The sequence below is a fragment of the Thamnophis sirtalis genome, unplaced genomic scaffold (genome assembly GCF_051295495.1).
Source record: "Thamnophis sirtalis isolate CommonGarterSnake01/CBP01778 unplaced genomic scaffold, rThaSir2_p1.2 scaffold_6, whole genome shotgun sequence".
Lineage (NCBI taxonomy): Eukaryota > Metazoa > Chordata > Lepidosauria > Squamata > Natricidae > Thamnophis > Thamnophis sirtalis.
The window spans coordinates 7,871,075-7,892,985 of NW_028261386.1; the positions used below are offsets into that span (position 1 = coordinate 7,871,075).

At 46.9% G+C, this 21,911-nt stretch overlaps 1 protein-coding gene across 1 annotated transcript in view; it reads right to left on the reverse strand.

The window, feature by feature from the left end:
• MNT (MAX network transcriptional repressor) overlaps positions 1 to 19,269 on the reverse strand; it is a 94,104-nt gene extending 74,835 nt beyond the window's left edge. Inside the window, exon 1 of the mRNA XM_087717182.1 lies at positions 19,082 to 19,269. Coding sequence (XP_087573308.1) covers positions 19,082 to 19,151 — 70 coding nt within the window. The 5' untranslated portion in view covers positions 19,152 to 19,269. The remainder of the gene's footprint in view (positions 1 to 19,081) is intronic.
• Between the last annotated feature and the right edge of the window lie 2,642 nt (positions 19,270 to 21,911).

A 21,911-nucleotide genomic window follows, 5' to 3' on the forward strand; every position in this document is an offset into this window, starting at 1 on the left:
GACTGGAAGTCCGGTTTCCCCCACCATCATAGCGTCTCCTCCTAGAGCGGCATCCTTTCTCCTCTACCTGTCCTAACCAAAAGCCCTATCAATTATGGAGCCAACCGGCAACCGGGAGCCGCAACAGAGGGATGAAAGAGCCACATGCGGCTCCAGAGCCATGGGTTTGCCGACCCCTGTGTTTGACTATAATGAGACCGGTCTTATGTACTAATATTATTTACTTGACTGAGGCGATCCGTTCAACAGTAAAGGTTTATTCAACATCAACTAAGCACAAATCATGACAGAACAGAGAAACTCCTGTTTGACAGCTCTTTTATATCGGAGCTGTCAAACCAGCAACCAATCAGAATGCCGTTAGCTTCCTTAGGCGCCACCTACATTGACCAACCGACCAATCCTATCATCGGGTGGAGATGATTGACACCTCACGTTTTCCCAGTCTCAGACATAACAGGTCTGACTTCAGAAGAAAGCGATGGATGAAGCCTGCCATCATGGCTTGTAAAAACTTGGTTTGTGACTAGAGTTGCATGATGGCTTATTAAAATAAAGTATGGTATGATGTAAAAGATGTAAAGCCTTGCGGACCATGGGTTTTCTACTCGTCTGGTTTCCCACTGAAATGAAGGCACTGCTGAGGGCCCAGGCATTTGCCTGGCCTCTTTGAAGGGCTTCAAAGACATCTCTAAAAAAGCTTTTTATCCCCATCATCCTCAGAAAACAAGATTGCGTAAGGATTGTAATCCGAGGCTGCCAGAGCAGGCAAACTGAACCAGATACTTGGTTAAACTCCTTGAGCAGAAACAATAGGAACAGCACTTACTATGTGCCGCTTCACCATGTTTTACAGCCCCCTCTAAGTGGTTTTACAGAGTCAGCCTGTTGCCCCCAACAATCTGGATCCTCATTTTACCTATCTTGGAAGGATGGAAGGCTGAGTTCAATCTTGAGCTGATCAGGATTGAACTCCTGGCTGCAGGCATAATTTGCCTGCAATGCTGTGCCACCACAGCTCCACATCACCAAGAGCATCAGAATAATAGAGAGAGGACAGGAGGAGGCCCAACCCCTCATCCCACCTATAGAAACTATTCCTGGGCATCCCTATTGAGCTTCTATTGGGGGGGGGGGTTTCAACTGTTGGTGGTTGAACTCCCTGTATGGGTCCAGCTTCTTTGTGGAGTCATTCAACTGCGACAAGCAAGTTATAGCAAAGTCCATGTCCTCAAACCCCCATACATTTTTTTCCTATCGAGAGATCCTTCCTCTTCTGCCACATCTGTGGGAATCAAAAAATGCAGGGTAATTAGAGATCCAGCCTCGAACTAAGAAGGAATTTCCTGACAGTTACAACCATCACCTAATCAGTGGAACAACTTGCCACCAGAAGCTGTGGGTGCTCCGTCACTGGAGGTTTTGAAGACGAGATTGGACTGCCATTTGTCCAGAAGGGTTTAGGGCAGGAGCCGCATGTGGCTCTTTCATCCCTCTGCTGCGGCTCCGTGTCACAGGTGGGCTCCACAATTGATAGGGCTTTCAGATAGGACAGGTAGAGGAAAAAGGATGCTGCGCTAGGAGACTCTATGGTGGGGGGAACTAGACTTTCCAGAATTGAATGGGGGGGGAGGAAGGGGGCTTCCGGTTAGGACCTTTGTTGCTCTTTGAGTGTTTAATGTTGCCAACCCCGATATAGGGTCTCCTGGTTGAGTAGGGGGTTGGACTAGAAGACCTCCGAAGTCCCTTCCAACCAAACCAAACCCAACCCAACCCTAGCCTATGGAAAGGAGAACAGAGCTTCACAATATGAGAATCTCACACCTTGCCAAAGCACATTAGTAGGCTGTGTTTTGTCTTAAAGCGGTACAGGAGAACAGATCCAGGACCACTTAACAAAACAGAAACGACACCGGCAGCCAGTACAAAGTTGCTATGTAGAAGGTTCTTGCCATTGTTCCCCAGGATATGTCACCCTCTTCCACCTTCCCTTCAAAATGCTTGACTTCATGCAATGCCTTTCCCGAACCACACTTTGGTTCATTGCGATGCACAAAAGCCACATACGGTTTGTGCCTATCATGGGACAAACTCAACTGATTGCCTTTGTAAACCAGGGTTCATATTTTAGCATATACAGGGTAGTCCCCGCTTAATGACTGTCACTTAGAGACTGTTCAAAGGTATGACAGACTTCCCCCAGGAGCTACTTACGACCTGGTTCCAGAATTCTGACGGCAGCACAATCCTTGCATTACATGATCTGCACTTTGTGCGTTTGGCAACCGACTTACTTTTATGGCCAGCTGCAGAGTTTGTGGTCCTATGATTGTGATGTACATTTTTTTCCTGTTTTCTGGCCAGTTTCTGCCCCCCCAAAAAACCTCCTCACCAAACCACAGGATGAACAGATTCACCTTACAAACGTCACGTCACATTCACTTTAAGGCTGCTGAAAAACAAGTTGTAAAATCAAGATGGTCACATGGATACCTTAATACAGAAATTAGCCTCCTTTGCAGTCATAAATTGAGGACTACCTGCAGTGTGACCCAACAACCCATGTGGTCTGGGTGCAAATTCTTTTGCCATTCCTATAACTTGTATTTGGACGGCACACCAAACCACAAACCAGATGACCAAACTGTGGCTCAGTGTGCATGGCCAACATTGCTAGTCCTCTTTGTGGTTCACCGTATGTTACAACCCCAGAAAACCATCAGTTCCATGCTACAAATTCAGAAAGCAATCGATTCCATATAAAGGGCATGTTATTTATCAAGAAATTGCCCGTAGGACTTTTTCTTAGTGCAGAAACAAGAGGTTGGAGCCACACCTCAGGATCAGCCATAATGAGATTCAGATAGTCCTCAACTTACGACCATAACTGAACCCAAGATTTATGCTGTTAAGTGAGAAAGTTGTTAATTTCCCCCTTTGTTAAGTGAACAACTGCAAATGTTGTTGTTAAATTAGTAACATGGTTGTTAAGTGAATCTGACCTTCCCACTAAGTTTACTTGTCAGAAAATCACTAAAGGCGATCACATGGTCTCGGGACAAGTCAACCGTCATAAATGTGAATCAGTTGTCAAGCAGCCGACTGTAAAAATCACATGACCATCGAGTGCTGCGCCGTTGTAACTTTGAATAGTTACTAAGCGAGCTGGACTACCTGTATCATTTCTTCCTCTACAAGACCACCAAGTTGACTCAGGCTGAACATCGACAAAAACCACCACAACGCCTAAAGATTCTTCTGACGAAGATCTGCCTGTCAGATATCCATGACTGCTGCTTGCCTGCAGTTTGGCAGTTCGAATCTCACCAGGCTCAAGGTTGACTCAGCCTTCCATCCTTCCGAGGTGGGTAAAATGAGGACCCAGATTGTTGGGGGCCATAGGCTGACTTTATAAACCACTTAGAGAGGGCTGTAAAGCACTATGAAGCGGTATGTAAGTCTAAATGCTATTGCTACCATGCTTCCCCGAAAATAAGACAGGCACTTTTCTTTTGACCCCCAAAATAAGCACTTGGCATTTTGGGGGAGGTCTTCATGTTTTTGAGGGACAGGTGGCGGCGAGCGTGGTCACCTCATGGCTGCTGCTGTGTTGCAATATTTTCAGAATGGGTTTAATTTTGGGGGAGGGCTTATTTTAGCGTATGGCCTCAAAATTAGATCTCATGGATTGGGCCTCCTCCGAACTCCATCGGCCAGCCAGTGTCGGCTGGCAACTACAAGGAGGAGGGCCTTCTCAGTAGTAGCCCCGACCCTTTGGAACGAACTCCCCGTGGAGATTCGTACCCTCACCACCGTCCAGGCCTTCCGCACAGCCCTCAAGAACTGGCTAGCCCGTCAGGCCTGGGGACAAAGATAGCCGCCCCTCCCGAATGATGAATGAATGTTGCTTATTATTTTTATTATATGTGTCTACGTCATTGTCTGTATCCCCCTTCCTGATTTTATGTGAGCCGCCCTGAGTCCCCTCAGGGAAAAGGGCGGCCTACAAATGTTAATAAACATTCCAAACAAACATTCCAAAAGCCCAACTGAGCTTATTATCTGGGGAGGTCTTATTTTCAAAGAAACAGGGTATTCCTATGTTGGAAGATTTTAATCCCTTTTATTCACACATATTTCCTGCCAGTTGCATCTCTCTCTGCCCACTTAAGATAGGCAGTCTCTTCCCCCACCCCCTACCCGAGGGATCCAGTAGAAGCCACAATGATGTTTTACTCACAACGACCTCGCCAGGCAATTGATACAAATCACACAATTTCCTCTTGCATGCACAATGACATCACAATCTGTGTGACATCACTTGCCTTCCCCCCCCCATGCCACCCTCCTTGGGTGGGCACATTCCTTCCAGCCAGGAATAGCGCAGAAGCCTTTTGTTCCCGCTTCTCTGCACATCTCTCTAATTGTGCAGACGGAAAGTTTAATTGCAATTGTGCATAGCGAGGGGCTTTTCCATGGGAAAACTACAAGGCTCCCTCCAATCAAGAAAGAGGGGCGGGGGACATGACAACATATTACCACTCCCTTCAATGACACAAAATTACACACTGATGTGTTCATGACGTTCCCTCTTGGTCCCAATAAAATCCAAGAGTGTATTTGTGCATGCGCTGTATGCCAGCAATATGGACAATCCTCATATTATTATTTTTTTACAAATCACACATACCTAGGGGGCATCTAGAAGTGACATGAGGTGCTCCAATATCCAAGGGGCTGCCACAGAGAAGAAGGGGTCAACCTATTTTCCAAAGCATCGGAGGTCAGGACAAGAAGTAACAAATGGAAACTTATCCAATAGCTATAGCACTTATATACCACTTCATAGTGCTTTTACAGCCCTCTCTAAGTGGTTTACAGAGTCAGCCTACTGCCCCCAACAATCTGGGTCCTCATTTTGCCCACCTCAGAAAGATGGAAAACTGAGTCAACCTTGAGCTGGTCAGGATTGAACTCCTAGCAGCGTGCAGAGTTAGACTGCAATAGCAATAAGGCTTATATACCACTTCCCAGTGTTTTATAGCCCTCTATAAGTTGTTTACATAGTCATCACATTGCCCCCAACAATCTGGGTTCTCATTTTACCCACCTCGGAAGGATGGAAGTCAACCTTGAGCCGGTGGGAATCGAACTGTTGAACTGCAGCTAGCAGTTCAATTATACACCTGGCATCAATTATATTATCTTCTGCACCACTGTTTAACATTATGGCAAGCCACCTGACTGTTGTGGCCCGCCAGTGACCAGCTGAACTGGCAGTAGATTCGGACAGTGAGGAGGTTGTGGAGGAACATGGGCCAGTCCTGGAGTCTGGGGAAGGCTCTGATGAGGGCTCTGTGTTAGAGGCAAAGAGCAGGCCAGAGCCCTGGGCTAGTGATCATCTGCCTTCAGAGTCAGACATCAGTGAGGCAGGGGAACAGCTGGAGCCTGTTCCCAGTGTGCGCATGCACAGAGTTGTGAGAAGAAGAGAACAGCTAAAGAACGGGGGTCGACTTGGGAGTAAGCCCACAGTTGGATGATGGGTTCCACCACAAAAGCGCGTAGGACAAAATCGCGCTCGACAAAAGCGCGCTGTGATGTCATCACAGCGCGACGAAAAAGATCGAAAAATTGTAAAAATAAAGCGAAAACCTTACCCTAAGCCCCCCAAACCTAATCCTAAACCTAACCCTAAACCTAACTCTTAACCTAACCCTAAACCTAACCCAAAACCTAACCGTTAAAGTAACGAAAAACCTAACGCTAACCCTTATCCTAACCCTAACGCTAACGCTAACGCTCTAAAGCTAACCCTAACCCTTAACCTAACCCTAACCCTAACCCTAACCCTAACCCTTACCTTTATGCGAATCGGCTTGCTTTAATTTAATTTTTATTAATTTTTATTTGAATTTTTCGATCTTTTTCGTCGCGCTGTGATGACGTCAAAGGCGCGATTTTGTCGATCGCGCTTTTGCCGTCCGCGCTTTTGACGGGTCACGGGATGATGAATGACCCCTGCCAGAGGAAATGAAAGAGGAGCGAAAGGGGAGTGGAATTTGCAGGAGACAATTAGTTCCCTTAATTGGCTCCAGCCTGTCAGCTCTCCAAGCCAGATAAGGTCTGTGACTGTAAATCCTCCCTTGAAAGACTTTCTTGAATGAGCAGAATTCACAGTAAATTAATAAAAGGGTTTTTTGTTGGGACAAGGAGTTTGCTGCATGCTCTTGTGGAGCCTAGGTCAGAACAGACAGAATCTTAAGTGATGACTGAGAGCTTAGAACAGCAATGGCAAACCTTTTTTGGCTCGCGTGCCATAAGTGGGTAGAGCACGGGGGGGGTGTGTGTGCAGGCGTGCCGCACCCATAATACAATGCGCACCCCCCCAGTGCGCATGCGCACACTACAGCACAACCCCCCGTTTTTTGTATGCTTTTTTCGCTTTCCCCAGGCTCTAGAGGATTTATAGGAACCTGGGGAGGGCGAAAACAACCTCCCCCGTCCTCCCGGGAGCCCTCCGGAGGCTTCAGGGACCTTCAGGAGGCTTCCCTGAAGCCTCCAGAGCAGTCAAAACGACCCTATGAGCAAAGCGGAAGTCACTTCCAGTTTGCTCGAAGGGTCGTTTTAAGCACTCCGGAGGCTTCAGGGACCTTCAGGCGGCTTTCCCGAAGCCTTCGAAGCAGTCAAAACGACCCTCCGAGCAAACCGGAAGTCCGTTTCTGAACTTCCAGTTTGCCCACAGGCCTGGTTTTGGCGCTCCGGAGGCTTCAGGGAAGCTCATGAAGCCTCCGGAGGGCCTCCGGGGGGGGGGCAGGGGAGGCTCTTTTCACCCTTCCCAGGCTCCTATAAAGCCTCTGGAGCCTGGAGAGGGCGAAAAATGGCTTTAAAAAAGGGTGAACTCAGCTGGCCAGTGTGTCGTGTGCCCTGACAAATGGTTCCGCGTGCCACCTGTGGCACGCGTGCCGTAGGTTTGCCATCACTGGCTTAGAACCAAGGTGAATTCCACAGCTGACCCTGGAAATCCAGAGCTCACTTAGTTGCGGGGGGGGGGGCACTTTTGAACCAATCTGGGTCCAAGTGGAGGATCAACCCATGAAACAAGACGCCCAGAGGTTTTAGGAGATGGTGTGAAGAATCCTCCATCAAGTTCAGGCCAAGTGAAAGATTCAGATTTAGATTTTAGATTTTATTTATTACTTATAGGCCGCCCTTTTCCCTGAGGGGACTCAAGGCGGCTTACAATTCATGGGAGGGGGAGTGCAAGACAAAACATAAGACAATACATGAATAAAAAATAAAACGATAAAACACAACTTTCATTCAACATTCGGGTGGGGCGGATTAGAATCTTTATTCCCAGGCCTGACGGGATAGCCAGATCTTAAGGGCTGTGCGGAAGGTCTGGACGGTGGCGAGGGTGCGAATCTCCACGGGGAGATCGTTCCAAAGGGTCGGAGCTGCTACTGAGAAGGCTCTCCTCCGCGTAGTCGCCAGTCGGCACTGACTGGCGGATGGAACTCGGAGGAGGCCTAATCTGTGCGATCTAATAGGTCGAAGGGAGGTAATTGGCAGGAGGCGGTCTCTCAAGGAATCCCATCTTGCTGAGCTTTCGTGAAGTTCTCCAGATGTGAGATCTGAGTGTTCTCCCTTGGACAGGGGTGCCCAAACTTGGGAACTTTAAGACTTGTGGACTTCAACTCCCAGAATTCCCCAGCCAGGCTAGAAGCCCTACGATTAAACCAGTCAACTGTGGGCCTACGTATTCTCTATAAAACCTCTGCTGAGATGGAGAATCCCATGCTAATCGTCATGTGGCCCTGAATGACCTTTGATCCGAATCCACTCTAATTGTTTACACAAGCTTTGACAGCAATATTGTCTGTCTACGCCCGCTCAGAGCAGAGAGACGGGTTTTTCAGAGAAGAAAATTAACCCTAAATCATAGCCACACAAGTATTTAATCTACATTACGTTTAGGGGAATGAGGAGTGTTATGACCGCATTTCAATGTTTTAGAACCACACCAGAAAAAACAAACATTATGTAAGTTTTAAACTGTCAAACCGGTCCAAAAGTATAAGATCTTCCAGTACATCCATCTCCGCTTCAGAGAGAGCTGTACTGTCTTCAATTCCTATTTCCAATTGCGTAGGGTCTGCTTGGGTTGGACTAGATGACCTACAAGGTCCCTTCCAATTCAATCTGCCACCTAAACCATTTGTAGACAATGAATCAGGATCCCTGTAGTGGATCTGTTTTGGAAGTAGATCCTCCCATCTTTAGGCTCACGCCAATGGTCACCTCATCCTGCAGCAGCCCTCAGTACCATTCCCCATGCCAGATATCATGATGGGTCTAACTTGCTTGACGCTGTCACGCAACCACGAGATTAAAATTAACAGAGGAAGGAACTTTGGAGGTCTTCTAGTCCAATCCCCTGCTCAAACAGGAGATCCTATACCATTCCTAACAAAAGGCTGTGCAATCTGTCCCTAAAAAATTCAAGTGATGTAACACCCACAACTTCTGGAGGCAAGTCGTTCCACTGATTACTTGTTCTCACTGACAGGAAATCTCTCCTTAATTCTAGGTCCGATCTCTCTCTTCCCATTGTTACTTCTTGTCTTGTCTCAAGGTGCTTTAGAGAATAGATAGCCCCCCCCTTTTGTCTGTGGCAGCCCCCCAAATATTGGAAGCCTGCTATTATGTCACCCCTAATCCTTCTCTTTGTTAGACTACAGACATACCCAGATCCTATACCCCCCCCGTTTCCCCATAAATAAGACCTAACTGGAAAATAAGTTTTAGCATTTTTCAGGATGCTCGTAATATAAGACCCACCCCCCACAAAATAAGCCCCAGTTAAGATTGTCAGCCAGATGGATGCATTTTGTACCGTATTTCCCCCAAAATAAGATCCAGCCAGAAAATAAGCCCTGGTGTATCTTTTGGAGCAAAAATTAAATTAAGACCAGGTCTTATTTTCGGGGAAACACGGTATCCATTCATCAGATTATCTGGCAATGAAATGAAGGACAAGTCCATTAGACATTATAGTCTTCCAGTGTTTCCAGTGTTCAGGTTAGTTCCACAGCCCTATAAAATCTGAAGAAGACTCTTTTACTCCATGCTGAAGGAAATTTCCAGGTGTGGGATTTGCTCTTGGCAAGGCTGAGCAGAGAAACATACTCCTAGAGCTGGGGTCTCCAACCTTGGCAACTTTAAGACTTCTGGGAATTGAAGTCCACAAGTCTTAAAGTTGCCAAAGTTGGAGACCCCAGTCCTTGGGGTGCTCGCTGCTTTCTTCACAGGGGATGTTCTGAGAAGCACATTATGCACATAAATGAGGACATCTTCATGTATCCCACAAAGGTCAACCATCTCTCTGGTAAATACTGAAAGCTAGGACCAGGCCAAAGAGCAGCTTTTGGTAATGGAATTCATTCTTCTCATATGCCTGCGCACATGCACACACACACACATTTTGAGGAACCTCCAATTGGAAGGCTTGACTTAAGTAGATCATCAATAATCTACCAAAACTAGGAAATTGCATGGTATGAGAGCTTCTGCTTGGTAGCTTCTGGGCTTTAATGTCTCCATCATCGAAGTTCAATGCCTGATAATATCTGCCCAGCAGTCTAAAACTCATGCCATCTCTCCAGCTCCCATTTCCTTCAGCAGGATAAAAAAGAGAATCGAAAGCAACTGAAGAAAGTCAGAAAAACAGAAAGGAATTCTATTGCACAACATCCATAAGTGACGTATCACTTCCTTTGATCTTGGGTTGCTTCTCGTTGTTTCTGGAGCTGGTAGAGAGCATAAAACGTGGCTCTTCTGTTTACTTGCCCCCTAAGGAATTCCCCCCCTCCCGAGACTCATCCGTCCTTGCCTGTGACCTCCCAAATGTGCTCAAATGTTAAAGATGCACATGGGTAGCGCTCAACTTACAATTTACAACCCAAAATTTCTGTTGCTAAGACAGACAGTCGTTAAGTGGTTTTTTTACAACATTTTACAATATTTCTTGCCAAAGTCGTTAAGTGAATCGTTGCAGTGATGAAGTTAGTCACACTAACTTGTTAAGTGGATCGGCTTCCCCATTGAATTTGCTGGTAAGAAGGTTGTCAGAGGTGATCTCATGACCCTGGGATACTGCAACCGTCATAAATGAGTCCATTGCCAAGAGTCTGAATTTTGCGTGACCCGACAAAAGCGCGAACGTCATAAGCGCGCCGACAAAACCGCGGCGCTAAAACCGCAATGTCAAAACCGCGTCGACAACAGCGCGCTGACAGAAGCGCGATTTAATTTAAGGTAAGATTTAGGTTTAGGGTTAGGGTTAGGGTTAGCGTGCTTCTGTCGGCGCGCTGTTGTCGGCGCGTTTCCGGGCTCATTCGTTGTGCGGTTTTCTCGGTGCGGTTTTGTCACTGTGGTTTAGTCAGGCGCGCTTTTGTCGTTCACGCATTTGTGGTAGAACCGAATTTTGATCAGCTGAGCATAGGGGATGCTACGGTCATAATTCACTTTTTTCAATTTTGAATAGCAATAGCAACAGCACTTTACAGTGCTTTACAGCCCCCTCTAAGCGGTTTAAAGAGTCAGTATATTGCTCCCAATAATTTGGGTCCTCATTTTACCCACCTTGGAAGGATGGAAGGCTGAGTCAACCTTCAACCTGGTGTGATTTGAACTGCCAAATTGCTAGCAGTTGGTAAAAGTAGCCTGCAGTACTGCACTCTAACCACTGCGCCACCGCGGCTGAGATGACACAAATTGTATGAAAGCATCATCCAAAGTCCCCAGCACCTGATCCATAGACTGATACTGTCTGGGGACTGGGGGGCTGCAGACCCGTTTTAGGTGATGCCTTGGGAACCGGGAAAGGGCCCAGCGGCTAAAACGCTGAACTGAAAGGTCGGCAGTTCGGCGGTTTGAATCCCTAGCTCATAACAGAGTAAACTCCCGTTACTTGTCCCAACTTCTGCCAACCTAGCAGTTCAAAAGCCCATAAAAAATGCAAGTGGAAAAATAGGAACCACCTTTGGTGGTAAAGTAACAGTGTTCCGTGAGCCTTTGGCGTTTAGTCATGCCAGCCACATGACCACGGAGATGTCTTTGGACAGCGCTGGCTCTTCGGCTTTGAAACGGAGATGAGTACCGCCCCCTAGAGTTGGGAACGACTAGCACATATGTGCGAGGGGAAGCTTTACCTTTATCTAAGTAAGTTAAGTGGTACCTTTACCAGGCCACACAAGAGGCAAGTCTACGAAGCTTCATTTGTGCATGCGCTGGAGCTAGGTTGCGCGCATGTTAACCATCACCTCTTCCTGCAGCTGCCGGTCTGTGGAACCAGAACGGTTGAGGACCGCTGATCTACAAGATGATCTTCTCAATCCAAATCCCACAAGGGTTAATGCTTAACGTTTCCTTCCTATCTTCCATAGTATGCAGAATACTTCCATGGTATGTAGAACATTGCCTTATCACTTAGGAAGCTAATGGCTAAAGATTCCGAGCAGGAGGTGCACTTTCATCCCCATCCTATGTCTCCAATCCTGCCTGAGCAGGCTCAAATCTCTTTTTAGTGTTGTCTTTTGTCTTTGCACTTTGGGGTGGGGGGGAACCTCATTCTTCTCTTTACTCCTTTTCTGCATGACGATGAGAAAAATCACGAGTAGAATTCACTTGCCAATTTTGACGGTTCCACCACAAATCCGCGAAGCCCTTATGCGCGGAGACATAAGCGCGAAGACTAATTCGTGCCATTCTAAGCGCTAAGGAAAAACGCGACCCTACCGCGATGACATAATTGCGGAGGGCAAAATCACGCATTCCCAAGCACTCAGTACCCTAAACCTAACCCTAAACCTAAACCTGAACCTCCCTAAACTTAACGCTAAACCTAACCCTAACCCTAACCCTAAAACAAACCCCTAAACCTAATCCTAACCCTTACCTTAATTGAAGTCGGCTTTCTGCCGCGGCGCCGTTTTAAAGCGCCCTTCTGTTGCCGCGCTGTTGTCGCGGCGGTGATGACACGCGGTGATGACGTCGCGGCTTTAGCGCCGCGATTTTATCACAGCGATTTTGACTAGCGCGGTTTTGTCGTGCCACGAATTTTTACTGGTCCACTTTTCCCACTTGCTCTGAAATAACCCATTTCTCATGACCCAAGCCGAGATTATGGCTCCCATATTCTGGGCATGTCTAGTATAATGAAAAAAAGGACTAGGGGAAACATGATAGCAGTGTTCCAATATCTCAGGGGTTGACAAAAAGAAGATGAGTTCTGCTGTGTCGTCTTTTCCGGCCTCTGCAATGATTGGAGCAGTTGGGAGGGTTACCATGGCTGTCACCAGCTGGTGCTACTCCAGCTGCTGAAAGAACATTGTTCGTGGTGGTGTTGGCAAGTAAACATTTCCCTTCAGGTGACCTTTTCCTTATAAGAAAAGCCAGAAGAACAGAAGGCAGGCACAGGTCTATAATCTTTGCATACTTCCCTGTTGTGGCCCAGGAGGAGCCGTTGGAGCTGCCGATGAACTCAGATAGCGAGGAACCCTATGAGTCAGCTATGGAGGACCCTGGGCAGGGTTCTGACTCAGAGCAGGGACTAGAGAGGCTGGTTGGCCACCAGGAGGCGCCTGAGGCATGGAGAAGTGGGGAAGATCAAAGGGAGTTTGTCCCTGATGCCAGGCAACTGAGGACGGAGAAATGGAAGCAGCAGTTACGGAGACAGACTCATAAGACATAATCAAGCCCAGGTGATTGTGACTTGGCCCCTCCCAAGAGAGTATATAAGAAGAGACTTTGGGAGGAGTCCTTTTGCAGGACACAACCGTTCGTACTAATCTTGAGAACTCCTTGTCTGGGGTCTGCCTTGTGTTCCCATGTCTGTTGGAGTCTGGGTTGCTGCCAACTTCTTGCCAGTGAGTCGGGTGTGGGCTTTCAGCCAACAGGATTATAATTGCTGTGAATAAGGAGTGGCAAACAGCTATCATTCATTACCGGACGGAGGGGGGGCAGAACACTTCCCCATTTAAAAACATAATGAGATCCAGCTTAGAATTCAGAAGAAATTTCCTGATGGTGAGAACAATTAATCAGTGGGATGGCTTGCCACCAGGGGTTGTGGATGCTCCATCACTGGAGGTTTTTATGAAGAGAGGAGCTCTTGAGGAATTGTTTTTTTTACTGTTGTTGCTTATGTTATGTCTATTTAATAAACCAAGATTAAACAAGCCAGGCTTACTGCCGTATGTCAATCATTTAGAACCGAGGTCCCCAAACTTGGCAACTTTAAGACTTGTGGACTTCAACTCCCAGAATTCTCCAGCCAGCATAGGATAGTGCAGTGTAGCATAGCATAGCTGGCTGGAGAATTCTGGGAGTTGAAATCCACAAGTCTTAAAGTTGCCAAGTTTGGGGGCCTCTGATTAGAACAATATATTAATCATAAGAAAGGCTGAGCGCCAAAGAATGGAGGCCTTTGGGCTATGGTGCTGAAGAAGACTCCTGTGAGTCCCTTGGACTGCAAGACAATCAAACCAGTCAGGCCTAGAGGAGATCAACCCTGACTGCTCTTTAGAAGGCCAGATCCTGAAGATGAAACTCACGTACTTTGGCCACCTAATAAGAAGGACTCACTGGAGAAGAGCCTAATGCTAAGAAAGATTGAGGGCATAAAAAGAAGAAAGGGACGACAGAGGCTGGATGAAGTCACTGAAGCAGTAGGCGTTGAGCTTAAACGGACTCCAGAGGATGGTAGAAGACAGGAAGGCCTGGAGGAACATTGTCCATGGCGTCGTGATGGGCCGGACACAACTTTGCAACTAAGATGACAATTTATCAGAAATGCTGTAGTGGTGGATTCTTGCTCTGAGTAGGGAGTTGACTAGATGGTCTCCAAGATCACCCCCCCCCCCAGCCTTACATTACACAACGTTGAAACATTCCCAAAAAGCTGGGTGCAGAAGAATAGAAACATGGTCCAAGAGACTTATGAAGAAAGCCTGATGACCAAGTTAGTGTGTCCCTAACTTGAAGAAAAGCTGGTTAACACACCATACAAGAACATCACGTCCACCCCAGAAATGTTTTCTGTTTCTGTTGAGCAGTATTTTTCAACCCTCTACCGTGGACTTCCTTCCAGAATTCCCCCGTCAGCATGCAAAAATTAAAAACACTGCTATAAAAAACAGGGCCAAGAAAAGGATTCCTTGCAAATCAAATCTTAATAAGAACTTATCGGCAGTAGAAACTCTTTGGATGTGGGTGAAGATGGCTTTTAAAGGAGGAAGATTCTCCTTTGTTAACTATTTTCCCGTAACAGCGATGGTTTAGGTTGGATGGCCAGTGAGATTCCTTGCTCTAGGTCCAAACCAAACAAATATTCATTCCAACTTAAGAGGAACATGTACATTCAAATCTTATGCCTGGAGGCAAGTTCACAAACCAGATGCAAAATAATCAAGCTCCCGTCTGCTCTTTTCCTCTTGCAGCCAATTCTCTGGGATATACTGTTTTCCCAAGAATAAGACCTCCCTGGATAATAAGCCCTCCCCTATAATATTTAAATACACACGCAGCCATTTCCTAGGGGCAGAAAGGGGGGAACATGCCCCACGCGCCCTCGATGTACCTGCCATCTACGCGGAATGGTCTCCAAACCCTACCTACCGCGCCCATTCTCTTAGTGGCAGCTGCAAAAAGAGCGGCGGGCTGAGCAAAGCTAGGGCTGGCAAGACTGTGCCAGAAACAGAGACAGAACTTCGGGCCCTTTATGGATCAGCTGATCTGCGGGCTGAGGTTAAGGGGCCTCCTGCACCTCAAAAATAATAAGACCTCCCCCAAAATAAGCCCAAATGTTTATTTCAGGGGCGAAAAAAATAAGACCCTGTCTTATTTTCAGGGAAACACGGTATTATTTTTTAAACATCGATTTAACCATGCAATTAACCACTAGGCCAACTTTGAACAAAAATGACTACATCCTTAAGCCTGGCAGTCACACAACAGAAGCAACCCAATCCAAACCATTATTGCTCCTTTATTTTTAGCAGCAACACATAGCTGTTGTTTTTTTTAAATTCCTTCTGAGATGTCGATTTAAAATGGGGTACAGGTCATCCTCCCAAACACAACTGGAGCCAGAATTTCTGTTGACAAGCGAAGAAGCGGTTGTTAAAAGTGAATCACACAATTGCTGAGCAAATCCAGTATCCTCCGTTAGCTTTGCTTGTTGGAAGCTGGCTGGGAAGGTCACAAATTCGCCATCACACAAACCAGAGATGCTGCAACCATCGTAAACATATGCAGGTTGCCCAGGGCCCATGTTTTGATCACATGACCATGGGGATGCTGCGACGGTTGTTAAGTGTGAGAATGGTTGTTAAGTGTGAGAAATGGTCATTCGTCACTTTTTTCAGTGCCTTTGCATCTTTGAATTGTCATTAAGCAAACGGTTGCAAGCTAAGAATTAGGCATGGGGGGCATGTCACTGCTCAGAGACTTGTGATGTTATCATTACAAGAAGCAACTGGACTTTCTGGTATTTTCTTTGAAGACGTTTTGCTTCTCATCCAAGGAGCTTCTTCAGCTCTGACTGGATGGTGGGTAATGGAAGTCACAGCTGAAGAAGCTTCTTGGATAAAAAGCAAAATGTCTTCAAAGAAAAACAAGAGAGTTCAGTTGCCTCTTGAAACAAAAGCACCATTGGGACAATTATGACCTGGATGACTGAGAATCTCTCCATAGACATTTATCATTAGGAATGTTTGCTATTATATAAGCAGAAAACTAGAAGGTTATTAGAATTAGAGGGTGCAGGGCAAATTCAGTTTAAACATTAAGCTTTTTTCCACCCCAGAAGTAAACAAGGGGGAACTGCAGGAACAAACGACCGGAATCTTGTCCTTCAACTATTTCCAGAATCCACCTAGAGAAGTACAATCTCCTTATGCTATAAAACAGCTTGACATTTTCTTTAACACATTAAAAACACAAGCCAGCAAAAATAAATAAATAAAGGGCCATTTCAAGAGTGGGATAACAATGGTCTCCCTTCATATACTTTGCTGGAATAATAATGATAAACAGATTGCAGTAAAAGGGTGTTTTCAAAAAAAAAAATAAAAATAAAAATAAATTGCCTCTGCAAGAATCTTTTCTGAATTGTTGTTGTTGTTGTTGTTGATGATGATGATGATGATGATAATAATACTCATAACATCGTACATCTTAAGAAGGTACTTGGTTGATACCTAGGACGCTGGCAGCAACCTGTATCAACCATTAGCACCAGTCAATGGTATTTGTGATGCGTTTTTTGAATGTTCAGTTGACTGAATTTCATGTTTAATTAATAATAATAATAATAACAACAACAACCTTGGTTAGGACTGGAGCTGTTGAGCTACCAACCAGCCCCAAAGGCTGTGAATCTCACCAAAGATTGACATAATAATAATAATAATATCATGGATGCAAAGATCAGTTCCAGAAGCCGGAAAACCAATAAAAGGAAAGGATTTATATATATAAAAGAGAAGGGAGGGGGCACCACATTGTAGCATTATGTCGTAATTCTGATCAGCTCCCCTCTGCCTTATTTTTTTATTCGCGCTTCCCCCAGACAAGGGAAGGCACCTTCCTTTTTTTTCTCTCCCCCCCCCCTCGCGGATGCAGGCACACACACACACAGACACACACTCGCACGCTTTTCCAGGCACGCAAACCTCGCAGGCCAGGAGCAGCCGCCCCAGAGGGATGTGTCCCCCAGCGCACGTGGTCGGGGGCAGGGCCTCGACACGTCATCCGCTTCCCCTCAGCCAATGGGAGGCGTTTGGAACGCGGAGCAAACACGCAACGTTCCAAAACTGGGAGGGGGAGGGAGGAGAAAGGAGACACAGGCGACGCCAACGTTCCATTGTGCCCTTAGATCCCGACCACGCGCTACCGCATCTCTCCCTCAAGCCCCGCCCCCTTTTTATTTTTACTTTCAGCCCCGCCGCTTTAGCCCCCACCAGCGCTTTCTCTTCCCTCCCTCCCTCCCCCCCAAACAGCACATTCAAACGAGCGAGCCTCTTCTTTAAAAGCACGTTTCTCATAAAGGCGTCTCACTAGACAGGTTGGGGGGAGGGAGAGAGAGACAGAGGCGGAACAAGTATTAAGTATTATCATATGATTTTCCTCCTCCTCTTCCTCCCCCCCATGTCATTTTCATTATGCAAATAAAGGGGAGGGGAGGAGAGAAGAAGGGGAGAGGGGGGAAAAAAGCCACTGCCTCGCCGCCACCGCCCTGGGAAGCGCCAAACAGGAGTGTGTGTGTGTGTGTGTGTGTGTTTGTTCCCCCCCCCCGCCCTCTTCCACTTAAGGAAATCCAGCAGATCCCAAAGCCGGGATCCGGGAAGACATGGATCACCCTACCGAAGGGGGGGGGAGAGGGGGAAGGTCTTCCTCTTTCAAAAACAGCTTTTATTTATTTAATTAACTAATTAATTTGGGCTTGCGGGGAGGTCGATTCTCACCTACCCCCCACCCCCGTTTGGCGCATAACTACATGACATCTTAAAAACTCACACCCCGCCTCTCTCCGTCTGCCACGCGTTGGGCTTTTTGCACGGATCGTCTGATTAAAAGTTGCGGGGTGGGTGGAAGAAAAGGAATCGGGGGATGGAGGGGGGAAGACACAGAAAAGGCAGCTTTTGGACGCGGAGGAGAACAAACCGGGCGCTGCCTGGCGATAGATTGGGGGGGGGGGAAGAGATGCTATTGGAAAGCCTTCTAATGTATCGGGGTTCGTTTTATTTGGGGGGGGGGTGTTGATCTGCTTAAGCGACGAGATGGGCCAAGGTGTTATTTCCCTCCACCGTCTGATTACAAAGCGGGAGCGGGTATCGATTTTATTTTATTCTTTTTGTTTAAGGAAGAGCTGCAGAAAGGAAGGAAGACCCAGGAGCTGTGAAGTCTGCAGGAAAGGAAATTAATTTAAATTCTATTTATTTATTTTTACTTTCCGGCTAGCGTGTGTCAGCAAATCTTTTAAGAGCCCAAGCAAGAAACCGAAAAAAAAAACAGACTCGGTTTCGGGAAGCTGCGATCCTTTTTTAAGAAGATCGTGCTGGTGGCCGGGCAATAAACTCCCCGATTAAGTCATCGGCGCCTTTTACTTCAGAGTAGACGGGCGGAGAAGACAATGGCGAGGTTCACCCCTTGCGTAATCTGCTCCCCTCCCCTTAAAAAAACACTCGGGTTTTTCTATTCTCCCCGCCCAAATTTGGATTTAAAAAACTATCTATCTATCTATCTATCTATCTATCTATCTATCTATCTATCTATCTATCTATCTATCTATCTATCTCTATCCATCCATCCATCCCGGACTGGGGGAAATGGAAGGGACAAAACAGAAACTTCCAAATAGGAAACTGACGACAAATCAGGTGACTTCTTCTTTTCATTACAACATCTCTCAGCTGAGAAACAGCCCAAATAAAAAAAAATAAAAGACACGCTTACCGGATCCAAAGGGAAATAAATCGCCCACCCACCCCCACCCCGCCTTCGAGCCAACCCGCCCAAAAAACGGGCACGATCCACCGTGCAATTTTTTTTTTCTCTTTTTCTTCTTCAACACGGAAGCGAGTTCCGACGAACGGGGCGTTGTGCAAACACACACACACACATCACACACACACAAACCCACCATTTCCATCAAAGTTGCACCCAGGTCCAAAAAAAAAAACCAAAAAACAACCCGATCCGTAGGCGCCGCTTTGCAACGGACGGGGGATTTCCCCGAATCCCACCGAAATCCACGCGTGTTTCGCGTCCCCCTTTCGAATAAAAGGATGCCCCTTCGCCAATTGCGCTGCAAACTTTGTTTCTCGCTCCTTTGGGCAGTCAAAATTCCGTTGGGGTCGGGAGCAGCGCTGCCCCTGTCAAAAACCAGCGCCGCCATCCTCCTCCTTTTTTTAAAAAAAAAATTAAAAAGTCTTTTTCCATCTTTTTTTTTTAAAAAAATCCGATTTTGCACGCTCTTCTTTTCTGTCCCCCCCCCGCCGCCCCCGCGCTCACTTACCACGTGTTTTCTGTTGCTGAGCTTGCCATTCCAGAAATCTGGCCGCCTCTAACAAGGTCTCAATGCTCATTGCTTGAAGGCTCGGGGAAGGAAGGATATCCAAAGTCTTGGGAGACTTCAAAGTTTTCCCTTCCCTCCCCCTCCAAAAAAAAGAAATTAATTCGAGGGGCAAAAAAAAAAAACACCCCTCCTCGCCTCCCCGTCCCCCCCACCCCCCCGGAACTTGCTGGGCTGGTGGATCTCCCCCTCCCCAAAAAATAAATAGAAAACCGCAACGCCGGCCAAACGATCGCCCGCCAAGCCGAGCTCCTGCGAAGCTTCCAGACGAGAAAAAGGCTTTGTAACAAGATGGCGAAGTGTAACAGAAACACAACAAGAAAAAAAGAGACTGACACTGCCCTCAGCTACTATGCTTAGAGTGGCGTCCAAAACCCGGGCCGGAGTTTTGCGTTGGACGGGGCAGGAGCGAGGCTCATGAGGTTTTTTTTTGGGAGGGGGGGGAGAGAGGGCGGGGAAAGAGTAGAGAGTTTCCCTTTCCAGTAAAGGGGCTGATCACTTTTCCTGGGCGGGACCCTTTCGAAAGTGCACGTGGACACCAGCCTGTTAATGTCTTTCCCTGTCAATTAAAACACACACACACACACACATACAGACCCACATACACATACCAGAAGAGTTAGCAAAGTAGGAGATCAGGCCGAGTCTCTTTGCAACTTTAATAAGAGTCTCTAATAGTAGGGAAGCTAAGAGTACCTCTTCCAGTCTTCCCTCCCACGTCCCCTCCGCCCTTGTATCTTTGAGAGGGGGTGGCATTGCACGTTTGAATGCAATCACATGGCAATGGCAGGCAGCGGGACGAATTCCGGTTTTTGTTTACAGAAAAAAAAAGCAAGTGGCAAATCACAAGGCAGGGGAAGCACGCGTTGAAGCTGGGAGTTTCCAGAGGCCAGAGGGGACTAACAAAATTACGAAAACACAGGGCAAAGAAATCATCTTACTACCATGTTTCCCCGAAAATAAGGCAGGGTCTTATTTTTTTTTGACCCCCGAAATAAGTACTTGGCCCTATTTTCAGGGAGGTCTTATTATTTTTGAGGTTAAGGAGGCGGTGAGCATGGTCACCTCATGGCTGCTGCTATATTGCAATATTTTCGGGGAGGGCTTATTTTCGGGGGAGGGCTTATTTTGGGGGAGGGCTTATTTTCAGGGGAGGGCTTATTTTAGCCCAATTGGGCTTATTATCCGGAGAGGTCTTATTTTGGGGGAAACGGTACGGTTGGTGGTGGATTAGAATATCTTCATAAATGACTAAGATGAGGGAACTTTGCAGATGATACTAAGCTGGCAGGAATAGTCAACACCCTAGGTCAGTGGTGGTGAACATTTTTGGCACCGAGTGTCAAAAAGGTTGCACAGAAATGTCGCACGTGCACACATATGCTCGTTGGGACCACGCTCCGGAAAAGCCAAACTTCCGGGTTCTATTGCCCCTACAATCAGCTGGCTGGCGCGCATGTGCAGGCCGATTTTCGGCACTACCACGCGCACGAAGGGATCACGCTCTGGAAAAGCCGAACTTCCAGGTCCCAGCGCATATGCACAACCGACAATCAGCTGGTCACATGCACACACCAGTTTTCAGCACTACTGTGCGTGCAAAGGACAGCTATTCATTGCACGCGCATGCACGCCAGAAACCTGGAAGATAAACAGGCAAGGCTGTGTGTGCCGGGTGACATGGCTTCGTGTGCCACTTTGGGCACATGTGCCATAGGTTTGCCATCACAGCCCTAGATCATAGGCTCAGGATCCAGATGGATCTCGACAGACGTGAACACTGGACCCTATCTAACAAAATGAAATTCAGTGGAGAGAAAAGTAAAGTCTTACACTTAGGCAAGAGCAAGCAAAGGTACACAAATAGACTGGGTGAAACCAGGCTTAATAGCAGTGACTGTGAAAGGGATCTTGGAGTCTTAGTGGACAACCAGCTAAATAGGAGCCAGAAGTGTGCAGCGGCAATAAAAAAAGGCAATGCAATCCTAAATTGCATTAACAGAGGGATACAATCAAGATAAAGTGAGGTATTAATACTACTCTGTAAAGCACTAGTAAGACCACACCTAGAGTACTACATCCAGTTTTGGTCACCACACTATTAAAAAAAAAGATGTTGAGACTCTAGAAAAAGTGCAGAGAAGAGCAACAAAGATGATTAGGGGACTGGAGGCTAAAACATACGATGAACGGTTGCAGGAACTGAGCATGGCTAGTCTGGTGAAGAGAAGGACCAGGGGAGACATGATAGCAGTCTTCCAATATTTGAGGGGTTGCCACAGAGAGGAGGGGGTCAAACTATTCTCCAAGAAACCTGAAGACCAGAAAAGGAATCATGGATGGAAACTGATCAAGGAGAGATTCAACCTAGAAATAAGGAGAAATTTTGACAGTGAGAATAATCACAGTGAAACTGCTTCACCCAAACCAGTAGTGGAAATTGCCCTGGCTCTATGGCATTCCATTTAGGGCCCTTTTTTTTGCCAAAAGCGCATGTGCGGAAGGCTGTGAGCATGCGTGGAGTTGGCGCATGTGAGCAAAGTGAAGATAAGTCAATACCACCCCTGTATCATATCATATTAAGGGAGGTGGCTCAGGTAGTTCTTGGATGCAATTCAAGGTCCTCGTTATACCTTTACAATTCTTCTAGAACCGTGATGGCGAACCTATGGCACGCATGCTACAGGTGTACACTCGGAAACATTTGTTAGGGCACGCTAGGCGTTGCCCTGTCAGCTCCAGCACGCATGTACGCGCTGGCCAGCTGACTTTG